Raw genomic sequence first — 19,802 nt, forward strand, 5'->3', positions numbered from 1 at the left:
TCTAAGGATGTGTAGAGAAGGGTGTGTGATGATGAGACTATCAAAAGCACCTTAATTTATTCATAGGCTTCTTCTTTCATTCATAAGAGTCCCTACAATAACTCATGCTAGGCTGCTAACAGAAAAGAAATAGTCCTCACACCAAAGATGACTCTCTCCAACTATATTAGAGTTAGGGCAGGAAATGGATCGAAAGTAGTGTTGCAATAAGAAGTTTTTTGCCTTTCAAAGTTAACTCTTTTCCATTTCACATTGCCCACCCACCTCAAATGCCGTGTGAACCACTGAAGTTGGTCAGAATCATAGGAATCAACAGACCAGAGTAATCTGCATCCCGCCTTCCGCCTAGGCATCACATTCTGTTGTTCAGCAATATTTATTGAATACCTGCTGTGTGATGGATTGGCACTTGGTACAAGGGATATATCAGTGAATACAGGACAGAGCAAATTCCCTGTCCTAAAGGAGCTTATTACACTGTAGTAGGGCAGAACCTAGCTTCTCTGCTAGGGAAGTGGGCATAGGAGAATTCCCAGGAGCTGGAACTGTTTAATTTGCCTCCTTTGCTCCTTGATATGTAAGACCAAAGGTAATTCTGTTTGGTTCATACACTTTAAGCCAGTCTTTGCAATAATCATCAATAATAGTATTTACCCTTTAAATGGAACAGGAGTTATTCAGAGAATGGTAGATGAGCCTATGGAGTCTGTAAGCTGGGATACCATAATAAAAATAAAATGCAACTATTGGAGAAAAAAAAACCCAACACCTTCTAACAACCCATCCTGGCCTCACTGTGTTTTATGTTATTCACTGTTATTATATAAAGGGATTATGTTTGCTCTCTCCTTTTTAATCCAGCAATGTTAAGGAAGTTTTATGTGAGGTTTTAAAACCCACGGAACACGCACTCGCTTGAAGTGTTTTCAAATTCATATCCCTTTATCTCATCACAGAACTGACATAAAGTCCAATGGGATGGTCCTGGTGAGAACTTCCAGTCCTGCTGGGCAAACATCCCCTTCCCATATTTCTGAGCAAATTGCTACCCCTCCAGTAGGGCAACATGGACAAATTCCAACTAGAAATAATCAAATCCCATGAAGCAGGACTAAATCCTATAATGCTGAATTCCAGTAACATTTTTGCTGGCCTGTCTTTTCTTATTTTCCCTAAGAGTACCTTTCCATTTACTATTCTATCATCTTCCAAGTAGCAATGCTGGTTGCCAGCTCAAAATTCTTTATGCTACCTCTCATTTGCTAGAATACATTGTCAGGCTTTCTATATTATTTTTACCTCTGACAATGATGTACAAAGCACTGCTGGAAAGCATCCTTTTTGTTAACAGTAGTACTTTCCTAGGGGCTTATACTTCTATATCCTAGCAATGAGTGTCTCATTAGGCAGATTCTGGGGGTTACTTGGAGAGAGGATCCTGGCATCTACAATAAGGACATACTAATAGAGAAAGACTGAGACACTACAAACTTTTTCTGAGTGCCTTCTATGTGGCTGCTGCTTTCATGTACATTATTTCATGTACAACTGCAGTTTACTCCAGAACAATGAAATGCAGTATTTGTGAACATAATCATCCCCTAGTGTAACATATTTGTTCAATGACTGACAACCTTTTCGATCCATTCATTGAGGAAGAATGTGCCAGTTGTTCATCAGATTTAAGCATCTGTATCCTCCATGGTGCCTCTTAAAGTAACACAGACAGCTGTGAATCAGGAAGCATGCTGAAGCTTTTTCTATATTATACACATAATCAATGGTCAATTCCATTTAATGCAAGGCTGGCTATAAAAATCCAGTGAAGCTTAGCTATTCAAGTAGGGTTTCAACTTAAATTTGGGATTTCCATTTAAATAACATCAGCAGCAGTATTAGTGTTGGCAGTTTATATTGTAGAACCTACATGTATTCAGACGTGCAGAAATGGTGATAGACAACAGTAACTAAAAGATATGTATATAATAAGCATAAAAGGTAACATTTACTTTTACAATTGAATTTTCCCTACAGAGAACCTAGATTTCTTTTTCCTTTTTTTTTTTTTTTTAAGTTTCAGGAGGCACTTACCCTTAGGAAAAATCATCTAACAAGCCAGCGTTCTTTTCTGTATCCTTCTTTCTCTCCTCCCTGACTCTCTTGCTTAAGCACTGTATTATTAGTCTGCTAGAGCTGCCGTAACAAAGTACCACAGACTGTGTGGCTTAAACAATAGAAATTTATTTTCTTACAGCTCTGGAGGCTGGAAGTCCAAGATCGAGGTGATAGAAGGTTTGATTTCTCCTGAGGCTTTCCTCCTTGGCTTTCAGATGGCTGCCTTCTTGCTGTGTCTTCACATAGCCTATTCTGTGTGTGTGCACATCTCCAGTGTCTCTACCTCTTCAAAGGACAACAGTCATATGGAATTAGGGCCTCACCTTTATGACCTCATTTAACCTTAATCAGCTCTTTAATAAAGGAAATATCTTCAAATACAGTCACATTAGGGACTACGGTTTCAACATAAGAATTTTGGAGGGAGAAAATTCAGTCCATACAGGTACCATACATTCTGTTTCTTTCTTCTCTCTCTCTACCTGCCATCCTCTCTCTGTTCCCAGGCAGGAGTACTATAGACCCATTTCTATTACTTGTGAACATGTGAACATCTGTTGAAGGGTTAGACACATTTAAGTTGGGCATCATGCCACGGGCCAATGGAGGAACTTGAGTCTCCACCAACAGGTAAAGTCATAGAGCTAAGGACAGAACTGGAGTTCGAATCCCTAGCTATGAGGATCAGAAATTAAGCAGCAGCTAATGTGATGAGAGATTATAATTTTAAGTCCAGAGTTAGGAAAGTGAAGAAAGTTTTTCCCTTCTCTGTCATCCATTTAATCCTTTCTGTATTCAAAAATATCAAAAAGATAATTGAAGGGCTTCCCTGGTGGCGCAGTGGTTGAGAGTCCACCTGCCGATGCAGGGGACACGGGTTCGTGCCCCGGTCTGGGAGGATCCCACATGCCGCGGAGCGGCTGGGCCCGTGAGCCATGGCCGCTGAGCCTGCGCATCTGAAGCCTGTGCTCCGCAACGGGAGAGGCCACAACAGTGAGAGGCCCACGTACTGAAAAACAAAACAAAACAAAACAAAAGATAATTGAAGAGAAATGTCATTTTCTTATTCCCAGGTCTCCTTGAGTTTCTCATTAGCGGTTTATGTGGACAGGTATAGAGTATTTCTCAGAGTAGAATTTGGGCCTCTTAGATGGACACCTCCAAAACCCTAGAAACCCAGTAGTCTGGTACTGGGTAGAGAGTGGGTAATGCCTGAAATGTTTCCAGTGGGCCACAGCATCACCCCACTGCTGCAGACTCACCCAGTTGACCCAACACTCCATCAGAGGCTGGTGTCGACCAACTGCCCAGGCTGTTGTAGCACCTGCTTCCTTCTGTTTATGGCACTAAGGACTTTCTTCCTGGGACCCAGCTGCATCTGTATGCTCTGAAGGTCCTCATCAGAGCAAAGCAGCAGAGCTTCCAGATCAATCTGCTCTCTCATGAAAATAGGAAGGAATTCTTCCAGGTAGTGGGACTGCAAGAACACTTCCAGGGGAGTAGCATCAACCACATCTTCCTCCCATTCCACTTCATCCTCATCCCAAGGCAGATCATCTTCATGGTGGCTTTCCGCTCCCTCTTCATCAGCCTCAGGTCCTCCTTGTCTCTGAAGCAATTCACTGGGCATTTTCAACCCCAACTCCCTCTTGCTGTCTGAGATGTCTTCAGGGCTCAATATTCTGTTCCTTCTAAAAACAACATTTCCTAGACCTGGACGGTTGAGAATGGATTCGTGTTGCACACAGCTGTCCGCCTTTACTGAGAACTGGAGCTTCTCTTTGAAGTCCCCTGAGAAGGGGTCTTCGTCCTCCTCTCTGAACACTTCCATCACGTTCTTCTGCCCACTTGTTCTCTCCTTCCCTAACGGCTCTGCTGTAGCTTTATTCTTCTTGAACTTTATTTTAAAGGTGTCTTTAATGCCCTTTGACAGTGACCCAAATGTGTTGGAAGCAGAAACATTTGAAAGGGATGACCTGGAGAAAGTGTCCTTGGAAGAAGAAAGAGTCCCAGATTCCTCCTTGTTGTAGGTGCGGGCCATCTTATTTTGGTGCTTCTCCTGGAGCCTCTCACACTCTTTGATCTGCCTCCTGGCATTCTTCTGAGCCTGCTCCTTCAGCCTGGTGACCTTCTTGGGGTTCATGATGTTCTGGGCAGTGGCAGCATTATCCAAGAGACCAACACATTCATTCTGCTCTCTGCTGGCAGCAGCATCCAGTGGAGACTGTAAATCGTTGTCCAGGGCAAAGATGTTGGCTCCAAAGTTGATCAGAAATGAGACACAGTGGGCATGACCATTGGAGGCTGCATAATGTAAAGGAGTATTTCCCCAGATGTCACATCTATCAGGATCCCCTCTAGAAGAGAAAATATAAAAAATACGTGCTAATTTTTTTCTCTGAACATGAGGTCTAAAAAATAAAAACTAAAAGAACAAAATGCATGTTAATCCTGCCTTGACACTGTTACAAGATAACTTCTGAAGGTCCACATATGTCACATCCAGACATCACATGGCCAGAAACAGAAAGAGCCCATATCTACCCTGTATCTCCTCGTTAGAAGCAAGGAAAGCTTTCTAAGAAACTCCCAACATGAGCAACTTTCTTGTCTCATTGGCCAGAATTGGGCCACATGCCTAAGAGAAAGGAAATAGAGCTACCTTGTTTATCTTAAATCAATTAGATTTTTCCCCTGTATAGCATTACCCTGTGGTGTGCTGGTAAACGTTAACAACCAGCTCACCCAGGAAAAAAATCAAGCTCTGATTTATATAGCATGCGCCAATTTCTGTGATGTAAACACACCACCATAGCACACTTCAAGCTCCTAATGTGACATTACTGGACACAGAATTTGGAAGAGGTGCACAGTCAGTTGAGTATAAATTATTCCCACCACATAGATATCTAATAGATGTGCGTAATCTTAAGAGCAAAGATAACAGTAAAATGTGGTAAAATAATTAGAAAGTAGTAAGTTTTGAGTATTACCTTTTTAATATAGTTTACTAAATTTTAAGTTTATATAATTTTATTTTTAATAATGGATTGTTTATCTGATTCACACTTCCTAAAATTTAGCAGTCATCTCTCCCGAGCTGGTAAGAGCTGGTTCTGAAACTATACCTTGTACCTTAAAGGATCTTGGTCCCTAAGGTAGAAACAAGATAGAAACAAAAATCGTAACATGGAGGACACCAAGCTTGTTTCGCAGAGTATCAGGGAAACCACAGATATGCAAACAAGTTGCTGACAGCCCCTCCCATTGAGCATGAGTGTCACACGGGCGCACTGAGGGACTAGGGTGACCGAGAGCACACTTTGAATGCCGCAGGCTGAAAGTCCACTGCATGTTATGTACTGGACTCCTCCACCTCTGAAATTGTACATGCAACCCATGAAGAGGCGTGAAGGACTGTCTGGCCTGTGCAGGGAACGCCTGAACTCTCGAAACTTACGTTGAAACTTGCACTTACTTTCCATCAGTCATTTCTGAGCACCCTCCCCCTCTTGTTCCCTACTTCCAAGATAAATACTCCATTCAAATGCCAGTCAAGGAGCCAGATCTAAAGCAGTGCCTCTTGTCTCCTTGTTTTCAACCCCGCAGTAAAGCCTTTTCTCTCTGCAAAAGACTGTTGCCTTGGTCTTTCCATTGCACAGTGGGCAACGAGCCCACTTGCTCAGTTCCAGTTCCAGTACACCACTGCTACCCTCCTCTGAGTCACAGGTAGGGAAGCGAAAACTGAACAAAACTGGTTCCCCATCAGCAAGAAAGAAGAGAAGAATGGGGCTTCCCTGGTGGCACAGTGGTTAAGAATCCGCCTGCCAATGCAAGGGACACTGGTTCGAGCCCTGGCCTGGGAAGATCCCACATGCCGCAGAGCAACTAAGCCGTGTGCCACAACTACTGAGCCTGAGCTCTAGAGCCCGCAAGCCACAATGACTGAGCCCACATGCCACAACTACTGAAGCCTGCATGCCTAGAGCCCGTGCTCCACGACAATGAGAAGGCTGCGCACCGCAATGAAGAGTAGCCCCCGCTCACCGCAACTAAAGAAAGCCTGCACACAGCGACGAAGACCCAACACAGCCAAAAATAAATAAATTAAGTAATTTTAAAAAAATGTATTCCAAAAAAAAAAAAAGAAGAGAAGAATGGATACTGGGCAGGAAGCAAACAGTGTCTAATACAACTAATATTTGTACAAAGAGTCTACTGATTCCTCAGTTTATTTCCACATAATTATGAGTAGTTCTGCAATGGTTTAAGGTAGAATTGGGGGCATTATTAGATAGCATTATGGCCAGGGACCCCATGCCTGACACAGAATCGGGTACATGGTAGATAAAAAAGATTGGAGGAATGAATATCTACTGGAATACTGCCCCAGGCTTTAACCCCCACCCCTTGCCCTTCTCCTGTGAGGCCTTGAGTTACAAACAGGCACAAATGAAAAGTAATAACTTTTTAAGGTAAAGTAAAGTAATAACTTATTGTTAACTATGGCTCTGACCCCAAGCCACTGTTGAGAACTCTGATAATACAGGTACTAAAGGGCATCTTCCTTTGCCCTAGTCTAGACTCCAAAATCAGGATCTCAGTAAACTTTGGCCAGGCTGGCCCCATGGGATGGCAGGAGAGAGAGCCTGAGAAGGCCTCTTAACATTCCTGGTAAGTAGCAGGTGGAAACAGGAGAGAAGGTCCATGCCCTTGTGACTGGCATGTTAATGCACTGTGGCCCTTCCATTCCTTGCCCCTTAAATTTGGTCCCTGGACCAGCAGCAGCAGCAGCAGTAACATCACCTGCAAGTTGTTAGAACTGCAGAATCTTGGACTGCATCCCAGACCTCCTGAATCAGAAACTGAAGTTTAACAAGATCCCCAGGTTAGGCTCACTGCAGGTTGAGAGCTGTACTAGTTAAGGTGACCCAACCAGTGTCCTATAATTTGGTGAATCAGACTTGTAATTCCTCCATGGGAATCCTTGGCTTCTTCATGCTTTTTGGTTACAAAGCACTTACACATTCTCTGCACCTCCCCCCTACCACCAACAAGCACAATCTTTCTCTTAGAGAAGGAAGAAAAGGATAATTATCAGAGGGGTAAAATAAGACTCCAAGCATGTAATTGATTTTCCCACCAGTACACGGGCAATACACTTTGGATCAGGCCTGCCTCCAAGTCTACTGGTCTCCAACACAATATGGTCTTACGTTAACTCACCTCAGCTTTTCCCTTTTACCTGCTGTGAGGCCTCAAGTTCAACTTTTCTAGGACTCAGAGTCCTCATCTATAAATTTAGGATAATATTACCTACTCATAGAACTATTACATGAATCACTCAACATACATATAGCATTAGAAATGTGCTTGGTACATAATGAATACTCAATAAACTTTACCTGTTACCATTTCCCTTGTCTCTAAACTCAAAATCCTTAATTTCATATATTTATTTTTTTCTCACACCCATCTAGTAAATTCCTGCAGCACTGCGATGACTCTCGTGGCTTTTTAACACTTATAGTCTTAATTTGTCAAATATGCCCTGCCCCCCAACTAGATAATATGTCTCAGAGGGCAAAACCTGTGTCTTTTGTCCTTTGTGTCTTTTGTCCTTTATATCATCCATATCTCATAGCAGATGTCCCAAACTCAACCTAAAGAAGCCAAGAATGTAATGTAAGTAACTTAATGGGGCCAGGTTTGTTCTTTCAACGAAGTCATAATTAAGTGCAAGTTCCATCTAAAAAGAACAGACATTGATCAGCTGTGGCTGCTTGCTACCTTGAATAAAAGCAGACACAATATTGCCAGAGTTTCCATTTCCCAAACAAAGCCAGAAATCCAGAATTTCATGTGAAGCTTTTTGATTTTTAAATGTTGGCTCAAATTTAAGAGAAAAATACAGTGAAGTCCAAATAAAACACATTTGTGGGCTAGACCCAGCCATAAGCTGGCAGTTGGCAACTTCCTTCTGAGCAGAGAGAACAGTGTAAGCAGACACACATATAGGTGATGTTACATATTTGTGGCACCAGGAGTATACTTCAGTGTGACCAGAGATAAGGGAAGGGAAATAAGTTCAAAGAGGAAGGAAAGAAAATAAAATTGAACCTAAGGAAAGCAAATATATTAAATAACACAGTTCTGTTGCACAGCCTTTTTCCTGATTTAATTGTCTCGGATCAAAGGAAACCTCTTTCAACCTTAAAATAGTTGTATATCTTAGGGGAGCACAGTACCTCACCCCCAAAGATGGAGTTTCACTTCTTATTTATTTTAACCAAACACCACACTCAAAAGACATAAAAGAGCGATTGTAAAACATCTAAGACATTACTGTAAACATAAACATATGGATTAAGTTTGCCTGAAATTAGATTGGGTAAGTTAAAAGAGAAATTATTGAGAGGAGTGAACTGTGGTAAGGATGTTAGAGGTATTAAAAAGTTTGGGTTAAATCTACATGCTTCCGGTCATAAAATAGTGGAATTTTCCCATCCTGAGGGACCTTAAATGATCCTTCCTATTGAAGAAAATCTGAGGTGACCCCAAAGACTGTTCTTCTCTTAAGAAACACAAAATTCCAAATTTAAAGATGAAACTGTCAGTAAGCTGATTCATGAGTTTCCCTGGTGCATTTAAGCTATTTCCACTTGAAATAAATTCTGTTTACAGACAACTTTCCAAATTAATGTACAACTTAAATCAAAATGTTTACTATTGACAAGTTGGGGGTCCTTCTAAAATCAGTCCTTGTCTTTCAATCCCTGATATCCTTCACATTTCTTGATAGAACCATTACACATACCTGTCCAGATAGTCACAAACTCATTTGATGATCTGAGTCCAATACTGATGTTGTTCAATGTATCGTTTCCTTCAGCTAAATTCATAAAATTTTGATTTGACTTTTTTCCTATCCTTCTTTTCCCAAAAGATAAACTCAATGAAAAGATTTTAAGTAATCATATTTTGCCCTTGCTTTTTTGTAGATTAGTACATTTGGGCAATAATTTTTAGAGCTGGATTGCTATTATTGTCACAAAATAGGCAATTTGCTTATATTAAATTACTCTGAGAATCTGTTCCATTTCAGTTTCTCCTTTTGAAGTTGATTTGATTTTCTTGGAATTGTTCTCAGAAAAAAAATCACTCCTTCAAGAAATGTTTTTTTACATAGCAAGGAATATTTAGACTCACTAGTAATCAAATAAATGCAAGTGAAAACAATGCACCACCGTCTATTTGCCTATCAGATAGGCAACAAATAAAAAGACTACTACTACTCAGTTTTGGCAGGAGTGTGAGGAAATGAACAATGCTGGAGGAAGCATAAAGTGGTTCAAATTTCCTGGCACAATATGTGCCAAAAGCATGTAAAACATGGCCCCCTTTTTTTTTTTTTTTGTGGTACGCGGGCCTCTCACTGTTGTGGCCTCTCCCGTTGCGGAGCACAGGCTCCGGACGCGCAGGCTCAGCGGCCATGGCTCATGGGCCCAGCCGTTCCACGGCATGTGGGATCCTCCCGGACCGGGGCACAAACCCGTGTCCCCTGCATCGGCAGGCGGACTCTCAACCACTGCGCCACCTGGGAAGCCCGGAAAAGATTTCTAAAGACACAGAATTAAAATATCTTCCCCCAAGGCAAATAATAGTGCCTTAGAGTTCAGGATCTGTGTGTGTGTGGCTCATAAAGGATCAGCCAACACATGGTGCCAGTTCTCAGGTGAAAAGAGAGCATCTCTGAAGCATTTTCTCCTTTTCTCTAAAAAAGACAATTTTTTACACAGACTAGAAAGAAAGCAAAGTATTTTCACTTTTCCCCTGCCTCTTGCTGCTGTCTGCAAAATCCTACCATAAACAGTTTCCAATCAAAACCATCAGGTTGATATTACCCTCTGCTGCAGATTATTTCTAGGGCTTCCAAGTTCCCGTGGTAGGCTGCCAGGAGTGTGGGAGTCATGCCATCTTCATCAGAAAGATTCAGATCTCTCTTGGTAGCCTCTTTCAGAAGTTCCAGGTAGCTATCACTAGCAGCTTGGTGGTAGCGAGTGGACATTTTTTCTGCTCACCAAAGCTTTGTCAAATATCACTCTCCAGGCAGAGGAGAATGTCAGTGAAGCAGCCTTCCTACGAAGCTTGTTAATCAGTGACAAGGAAGAGTGTCAGCCCAGGGCAAAGCTCATTCCAACCTCCCTCCGTGGAAGGCAGCCAGAAAGGTTCACAGCACTGAACTTAGACCTTTTCTTTCTGGAATGGCCATGACATTGAATACCGAGGACTGCTGTGTTCATCTTGAATGTTTTGAGGCACTGTTTTTTTTTTTTCTGTCCTTTAACAAGTCCTGAATGTAATATTGGTCATCTAGGCACAGAACGTAGAAAATAATTTCAAAACAACTCAGAACTAGTCTAGTTCCCCAGAGAGGTCTATTTTTTAAAGTGCTATATTGAGGTATAATTCACAAACTATGAAATTCACCCACTTTAAGTGTACAATTCAATGATCATTACTAAATTCAGAGTTCTGTAAGTATCACCATGAAACCAAGCAGGACCCTGTGAGGCCTTCCCAGGGACAGACCCCCTCCTCACCTAGTCCCCCACCTCTTGTTTATAGAAAAGCTGTAGCCTCCTAGGCCTTCCCCGAGTTCTAAAGAGCAAACTTAATCAGAGAAGGGAGAAAAGACAGGAACAAAGGAAAAACCATCAAGCAAAACAAAATAATAACAGTTTAGCCATAAAACAAAATCAAGGGCCTTTAGTTCCTTCTCGAGGACTATAGATAATATCTTGAACCATATTCCTTGAGTTGTTTGGCAGATACTAAAACCCTCACCAGGTGAAAAAAGTTAACTGCATGCCGACCACCAGCACATAGACCCCAGACCAGTTAGAACCAGAAGGTTGATGATTGAGATTCCCAAAATATCCCCCTGTTACCTCACCATCAACCAGTAAGAGAACTGTGGATGAGCTGATCGCACATCCTGCGACCCTCTCCCTTACACTGTGTTTAAAAACCTTTCCCTGAAAGCCATTGGTAAGTTTGGGTCTTTTGAGCAGAAGCTGCCCATTCTTCTTGCTTGGCACTCTGCAATAAATGCTGTATTTTCAGTAGATTGGCTTTGCTGCACTGAGGGTGAGCAGACCCAACTTCTGTTTGGTAACAACCATAATCCAATTTTATAACATATCCATAACCCCCCAAATATCCCTCATGCTAATTTGTAGTCAATCCTCATTCCTACTCTCAGCCCCAGGAAACCACTAATCTGCTTTCTGTCTCTACAGATTTGCTGTTTGTAGGCATTTCATATAAATAGAATCATACAATGTATAGTCTTTTGTGTCTAGCTTTTTTTCAGCTTAAAATAATTTTTTAAGGTTCATCCATTTTATAGCATGTAACAATATTTCCTTCCTTTTTATTTCTGAATAGTTTCTTCTATACTAATATACCACATTGGCTTTATTCATTCAACAGTTTATGGACATTTGAATTGTTTCCACATTTTGTTTTTATGAATAATGCTGCTATGAACATACAAGTCTTTGTGTGGACACATATTTTCATGTCTCTTGGGTATATACCGAGGAATGGAATTGCTGAATTACATGACGATTTGTTTTTAACTTTTTAAGAAATTGCCAAACTGTTCTCCAAAGTGACTGTACGATTTTCATTTCCATCAGCAATGTATGAGGCTTCAAATTTCTCCATGTCCTTGCAGCATTTGTTATCTGTCTTTTCATTTTCAGCCATCCTAGTGGGTGTGATGTGGTATGATTGTGTTTAAATATTCATTTCCCTAATGAACAACAATGTTGAGCATGTTTTTTTATGTGCTTATTAACCATTCTTACATCTTGTAAAAAAATTCTTTACTCATTTTTTCATTAGGTTGTCTTATTATTATTGAGTTATATAGGAGTTCTTTATATATTCTAGATACAAATTTTTATCAGATATATCTTGAACTTAATGAAAATGAAAGCAAACATTGCAAAATTTACAGGATGCAGTTAAAACATAACTTACGTGGGAAATTTGCAGTTTTTAATGCCTGTGTTAGAAAAGAAGATCTCAAATCCTTAACTTAAACTTCCACCTTACGGAAAGAAGGAAAAGCATAGAAAAATTAGTGTAAATAAAGAGCACAATATAAGACCAAAAACATGGTCCAAATTTATCTGCAATCAAAATAAATGTAAACAGACCAAATTCACCAGTTAGAAGACTGAGGTATGTCTTATTTACAACAGACATCTAAAATATAAAATTGCAAAAAAAATTGAAAGTGAAAAATGTAAAAGTTATATCAACCAAATACTAACAACAAATTGGTACAGCTATATTTATATCAGACAAAAAAATAGTTTAAGCCAAAAATATTACCAGGGATAAAGAGAGATAATACATAATGATAAAAGGAACAATTCATCAAGAAAATATGATACTCCTAAACCTGTATGTACCTAATAGCATAACCTCAAAATAGAGAAAACAAACAGTAGTAGAATTTAATGAGAAAGAACAAATCTGCAATCATAGTGGGAGATTTTAACATAACTCCTTAATGTTATATATCAGTCAGACTAAAGATGAGGAAAGGTATAAAAAAATTGAACACAATTAAGAAGCTTTATCTAACAATCCTATATAGAACACTGCACTCAAAAGAAAATGCATGTTCTTTTCAAGCACACGAGAATATTTATAAAAATTGCCCACTTAATAGAACCGGTGCAGGCCTCAACAAACATCAAATAATAGGCTTCATGTAGATCATGTTCTCTGAAGACACTGCAGTAAAATTAGAAACCATCATCCTTATACAACTGGTTAACAGTTCACATGTTCTCTTGTGATATAACTTTTACATCACTTTCATCATCAAATACTTACCATTTTGCATTGTAATTTTTCTTCTCTTTAATACGTCATAACTATTTCCCATATTGTTATAAAATATTTAATAAGCTTGGATAATAGTCCATGTAATTGATGTGAGGAAGGTATATATTTGAAGTCTGTGACTGTTTATTCCTCTTATCTCTTTTTGTCCAAGTCTTTAGTCCAAGATAAATTATCTGCCCACTCTGAAATAGTACAAAGCTTTCATCTGCAAATTTCTCACAATAATTAGCTCTAAAGGTCAATGTGTGTTCCTTTTTTTGGTTTCTATGAGAACAACAGTGGAAGCTGTAGAAGCAAAGCCTGGAAGGCAGCATTATTTGTTTGTTAAAAAAAAAAAGGAATTTTTTTAGCCTAGAGAAAGTGAAATATCCAAACATGATTGTGGGCACTTTGAGAACAATGTAACACTGTTGCTCTATCATTTTTGCATGAGCCACTTTAATTTAGACACAATTGCATTCACTAATGTACTCTAAATAGAAAATCTTATGTAACCTGAGAAAGGGCTTCTCAAAGATGGATTAATAGACGAGAACACTCTGTTCTATTATACAGTATTCTATTCTATTCTACAGTAATAGAATGCTAAGTGCCAATCAAACAAGGAGTCTGCTGCCAGACAGAGATGATGATGGTGATATTAATGATAATGATACCAATGATGAGAAGAGCAGAATGATAAGAATTAGGGTAGAAGCAAAGGAAAAGGAGGACAGAACAATTATAGAGGAGGGGAATAAGAATTGGAAATGCAAGACAAAGAGGAGAAGGAAGAGTTTCTCAACTCCAGTAGCACTTACGACTTGGACTTAAACTCTCCTATGAAATGTTAAAAAACTGAGCTTTTTTTTTTTTTATGGTGAAGATATTGGCACCCTCTGGCATTTCCTTGGGAAAACTTTTCCTTGAGAGAAGAATGGATGCGGAGGGAGAGGGAAAGCAGAAACAAATCTTTATGAATCTGAAGATCCTCCTTACTTCATCCCTTCAAGATGAGGTTGAGAAAGAGGGCTGAACTTGGAGCTAGAAGGCCTAGAGTCCATATGGTCTGGGACAAGTTATACTATCTATTTGAGTCTCTATTTCTTTGTGGATAAAATTGGAGGAAATTGCTCATGATCCTATCATCATCACCTAAGCTTACAGGAATAAGGGTGAATTGAGATTTAAAAAATTCCTTACAGACTATAAAGCATGGTATTACAAACTGGAAGTAGTGTGATTGTGGTTTAGGGGACAGGGAGAGAGCGCTATAGCTCAATAATTGGTCTACTTCCTTATTCCCCAAAGCCCAAAGAAAGAAAAACTGGTAGAAGATGGTAAGGGCCAAGATTAATGAAAATAACTAACACAGATTTACGTATAATGTAGACACGAATTCCTTATGAGGGGTTGGATAATTGTGGGGCAATTGTGACTTTTGACTGTTTTTTTCTTATGGAAATAAGTATTTGAGTCTGTTCCAACAGTATGCTGCTGGACGCTTGGAAGGTCAGAGAAGACCTGCCATATACACAGAGATTTTGAGGATTAGATTTAAGTGGTGATGACCCTCCCTTGTATTGTTCTATTAGCTAGCAAGTTAAGGCCCTCATCAACCATCCTATTGGAATCAACCCTGCTGCCCTCAACTCACTACACTCCTGCAATATTAGTATAACTTTAGAGAAACATCCTGCAAGTGTCTTCTGTGTTGTTCTGGTTGCTACTTAGGTTCAGAGGGGTAGACTCTATTTCCTCCTTTGTTTTTCTAAAACTCTAGAAACTCAGCCTGTTACCAGGATCCCCAAGAATGTAATTCTGAGACCCCTTCTGCCTAGACACCACTTCTTTTTGCCAAAGACTCATAGGAAAATGGGGTTAACGAGCTTCCAGGGGCAGCATTTGGAGAGATTCTCTCACCAGTGGGTCTCCTCTTTCCCATAGAGCAATGCCATTTTCAACTCTTCATTGTTGTGTCTATAATTCTGTGACCTCTCCTGCTTTAATAGCAGCTACCTGATAGCTGAGTGGTCTGAACAGGAGTCCCATATACCATGAATGCAATCCTGGCCAAGTAGTCCTTGGATGGAGGATTTATCCAGGGCTTTGACCTATCTATAAAACAGAATCCTGTATGTTCCCTTGCTTCGGGAGAGGAAAAGAAGGGACAAAGACTAGTGGTTGTTGATAATTCCAGTCTACCCCACGAAAAACCAATGCCAGCAAAGTGGAAAACAAACTTCTCCCTTGTTCTGAAAAACCATTCACTGCTATTTGGGAAAGAAATTCAACAGCTTGTGCAACCTATATTTTTATTAATGGGATTGCCCCCTGCACTGCAAGAGGTCTGGCTTTCAAAAGCAGACATTATTTGTTCCTCAAAGCTACTCACATCTAATTACAGAGGAAATTCACTTGTATGGTAGGGAAGCACATTTTTATGTAATAAGGAAAAAGAAAATATCCAAGCAGAACATTTGCTTTTAACGAGATTACTTCATCTAATGAGCCTCTTATTATGAATTCTATTGAAAATAAAAACAATAGCAGAAAGTAAATGAAAATAAAGGGATTACAAAAGCCCTGTTGTTACCCAGAAAACTTAGAGGAATCAGGCAAGAGCAGAACCAAGCATCGTTAACACACTACCGCATGTGCTGAATGGGTTTATGAGAAATGTATCTGTTGAGGTAAAGACATTTTCATATGGATTATTAAGAAATGTCACTTACATGTGTACTTTTTCCTCTTTATCACTGTAATAAAACTGTTCAACCTATCTGATGTGGACTTTTTCTATTCAAAAGAGATTTCAACAATCCTGCTTGTCATTTAAACTCATATATAACTCTTAAAATACAGAGACGTTCTTTCCCACAGTGAAGATCATTGGTGTTGTTTTCCTTAGAAGCATTGTTTAAACACAAGCATGAAGCAATCAAAAGAACCATTGTCTTCCCTTTTGTTTTTTCTTCTCCAAATGAAAACATTTATGAAAATATTTAGGTGGATAAGTTGAGTATTGAAATTGTAATGTCCCTGAGGTACTGATTGGGCTTAATTTATTCACATAAGTTTCAAGACACTCAAAGTCCTATTTTTTTCTGCCAGAAAAATAGAGCTGTTATTATACCATCTGGTTTGCATGAGGAATCTCTTGGCATCTCTTAACTGCACATTTTATAAATGCTAAACCCCAGATGGCAGTACATTTTAACAGTGGAGAGTTTTATAAAGGTTTCCAAAAACAAATTCTTTAAAATGTGAATATTAGATAGTCTAAGCAGGGGCTATGAATTTAAATTCCACGCTTGAATTAATTGACTTTGTTAGCTGGACAAATTTCCTTTTATCTTATGTCTTTTCCCCTTCCTAATTAATTGTGGTTTTATGAATTGAAGACCTCAATCAACATAATCATATGACCTAAATCCTCACATAAAGTTTAAGTCCTATAAAAACTTCAGGAACAATGATCACTCGGAAACCTACATCAGTGGCCATTTTGTTTCAAGATGGCAGAATTTACCACAAGGGAGGTGTGGTATAGCACTGTTAAGCAGATTATCAAATACCATCAAAACCATTCAACTTTCTCAAAGCTGATAGTTGGACTGAGAAGACAGGAAAATGTGAATGTCAAGCATTGCACTGAAATAAAGCCAGAGTACAGTATGGTTAAGAACACAGATTCTTAAGTTAGACACTAGACCCTGCATTTTCTTAAACATTATTCTCTTTCCTCTGCATTTTTCTTTTTGATAATAAGGACAACAACTTGGTCCTGGGGGTTTTATCATCCTATACCTTACAACACAGTAAAAAAGAGTATATATTTTATAGTCACACAGAGCTGTATTTCAATCTGGGAGTTTATATTGGTTTTCTAAGGCTGCCATAAATAGTACCTCAAAGTGGGTGGCTTAAACATCAGATTTTTTTTTGCTTAGAGTTCTGCAAGCTAGAAGTCTGAGATCCAAGTTTTGGCAGAATTGGTTTCTTCTGAGGGTGATGAGGGGAAGATTGGTTCCAGGCCTCTGTCCTTGACTTGTAAAAGGCCATCTTCTCCCTGTGTCTTCACATTGTTTTCCCTCTGTATATGCCTATGCCCAAATTCCTTCTTCTTATAAGGACACCAGTCATATTGCATTAAGGCCTACCCTAATGACCTCATTTTAAGTTAATCACCTCTGTAAAGACCCTAGCTCCAAACACAATCACATTCTGAGGTACCTTGGTTTTTGAGGGGGAGGCTTCAACATTAATTTTTTTTTCTTTTTTTTTTTCAACATTAATTTTGAGGGGTATTGCAACTCCCACTTTCTTGTCATTTCCATTTGCATGAAATATCTTTTTCCACCTCCTTACTTTCAATTGATGCGTGTCCTTTGCTCTAAAGTGGGTGTCTTGTAACAGCATATTATAAGCTCTTGCTTTTTATCCAATATGCCACTCTGTCTTTTGATTGGAACACTTAGTCCATTAATATTTAAGGTAATCATTGATAGATATATATTTATTGCCATTTTAAATGTTGTTTTCCTATTGACTTTATATTTCTTCTTTATCCCTTTTCTTTTCCCTTTTTTGATGATTTTCTTTTGTATTATGCTTATGTTCTCTTCTTTTTGGTTTTTCTGAATCTACTGTATGTTTTTGATTTGTGGTTACCCTGTTATTCAAGTATATTAACCCTCTATGCTTCCCGTACCTGGATATCTGTTTCCTTTGTTAGGTTTGGGAAGTTATCAGTCATAATTTCTTCAAATACATTTTCAATCCCTTTTCTCTTTCTTCTCCTTCTGGGATCCCTATTATGTATAGATTGGCACGCTTTATGTTATTCCATAGGTCTCCTATATTGCTTTCATTTGGCTTTCTATCTGCTGTTCTGATCGGGTGATTTCCATTATTCTATCTTTCAGATCATTTATCCATTCTTCTGCATTTTTCATTCTGCTATTCATTGCCTTTAGCTCAGCTTTCATATCGGCAAATAAGTTCCCTAATTTTTCTTGGTTTCTTTTTATAGTTTCTAGTTCCTTTTTATAGCAATCAGCATTTCTATCAATAGTCATTTGCAATTCCTTCAGTATTTTCATTATCTCTTTTTTCAAAGTCAGTGTCTATTAGACTGAAGAGGTCTATTACATTGTTCTTTCAGGGAAATTCTCTTGATCTTTTCATTAGGAGTGGTTCCTCTGCTTCTTCATTTTACTTATGTCTCTTGCTCCATAAGTTTAGGAGAAACAATTATATACTGTGGTCTTGGAGGGCTATTTTTATGTGGGAGTATCCTTGTGTAGCCTGCGTGGATTTAATATTTTTTGGTGCGAGGGCTGTTTTTAGTGTGGCTGGCTGCCACCTCTTTCCTCGGTGTATGCTGGCCATTATCCCCTTGATAGGAGGTGTGACTAGTGTTGCGGTGACCAGAGCCTGCACTGGACATTGAGCGGGGCCTCCTCTTTGCTGTGTGGTTGTCATGGGCCAGGTCTCTTCCCTAGCTATTGGGATAGAGGCCCCCAGATCCATTTCTGAGCCATGTTTCCGAGCTGTCGTGTGAGGTAGGTGGGACTGGAGCTCTCCCATTGGGAGAGGAGCCACTGAGTATTCCTCCACCATAGATGTTGACCAGTGAATGTGCTCTGCTGTGTCACCTGTCACCTGTTGTGTAGGCTCACAAAGTACACTGTCGTTGGCACTGCCTTGGCCAGGTCTCAACCTCGGGAGTGCCAGCAATTGGCCCTGGTATCTATCAGGTATTGTTTTTACAAGGCAACCAGTGCAGATCCACTGAAATCAGGCCCGAGGACTGCAGTAGGCATGCCCCTGGACCCGCTATGAGTGCTACGGAGCCAGCTCATACCCTGGCCCAGCCCAGGCCCCATGTGCAGGTGCCCACAAAGCCCGCAGCTGCTAAGCCAGAACCATCCCAGCCACAGGAGCACCCGTTGTCCACTCAGATGTCCTGCAGACGCTGAATTTACAAAGCCGGCAGTGGAGGTGTAAATCCGTGGCTTGTGCAGCCAGGGGGAGAGATTTCATTCAGCCTTGCTGCCTAAGCTGCCCAGGCCCTGGGACTCAGCTGTGGTTTCAGCCCTGTCTCTGCGTGTGGGCAACCTGGTGGCATCTGCTCTCAGAGCCTACCGGGGCAGCGGCTGGGGCATGGGAGGCCACCGAGGTGGGAGGCCCCGAGGTGGCAGCTGGGGCACAGAAGCCTGCTGAGTTGGCGGCTGGGATGCGCTCTCCCTGAGCCCCTGTAGGCAGGGAGTGGTGCGTGGAGAAAAAAGCTACCAAGGCAGCACCACCCCTCCCTTTGTGGGCCACTTAACAATGGCGTTTCACTTCTGTGGTGGCCTGGGTTTCTTTCACAAACAATCCCCGTTGCGGCTGTAGCACGCTCCAGCTCCTTCAAGCTGTCTCCATGCAGCCAACAGCACTCCTCTCCCGGGGTCTGTCCTCTAAACGCCGAGTTTTGGCTCCCAGCCCCACCCATAACAGCAGACTCATGTCTCAGGCCACGATGAGCAGGGTGGTGGCACAAATGTCTGTGTAAGTCTCTCTCTGTTCTGCCTGCCACCAACCAGTTGTGGTGCTCTCCTCTGAGCCTCTGAAGCTCACTTTCTGTCACAGCTGGTCTCCCTGCCAGTGAGGCAGCTCCCTACAGTGTGCGGGAACGTTTCCTCTTTTTCAGCTCCCTCCCAAGGCCACGGGTCCCATCCCACTTCCTCTTTTTTTTTTTTCCTCTCATCCTACCTGGTTACATGGAGATCTTT

At 40.5% G+C, this 19,802-nt stretch overlaps 1 protein-coding gene across 2 annotated transcripts in view; it reads right to left on the reverse strand.

Annotated features, from left to right (window-relative positions):
* Positions 1–3,109: 3,109 nt before the first annotated feature.
* The window catches only part of LOC112399442 (ankyrin repeat and SAM domain-containing protein 4B), a 59,813-nt gene continuing 43,120 nt past the window's right edge, over positions 3,110–19,802 (reverse strand). The window contains exons 1-2 of one of the 2 annotated variants that reach the window (XM_024744650.1): positions 10,020–10,211; positions 3,110–4,472 (exon numbers count right to left, since the gene is read on the reverse strand). In XM_024744650.1, coding sequence (XP_024600418.1) covers positions 3,398–4,472; positions 10,020–10,183 — 1,239 coding nt within the window. In that variant the 5' untranslated portion in view covers positions 10,184–10,211 and the 3' untranslated portion in view covers positions 3,110–3,397. Of the gene's footprint in view, positions 4,473–10,019; positions 10,212–19,802 lie in introns of those variants that run through there. The other variant, XM_024744652.1, reaches the window with a different exon arrangement.

This window comes from Neophocaena asiaeorientalis, unplaced genomic scaffold (assembly GCF_003031525.2).
Source record: "Neophocaena asiaeorientalis asiaeorientalis breed wild unplaced genomic scaffold, Neophocaena_asiaeorientalis_V1.1 scaffold91, whole genome shotgun sequence".
In the NCBI taxonomy this organism is placed as follows: domain Eukaryota; kingdom Metazoa; phylum Chordata; class Mammalia; order Artiodactyla; family Phocoenidae; genus Neophocaena; species Neophocaena asiaeorientalis.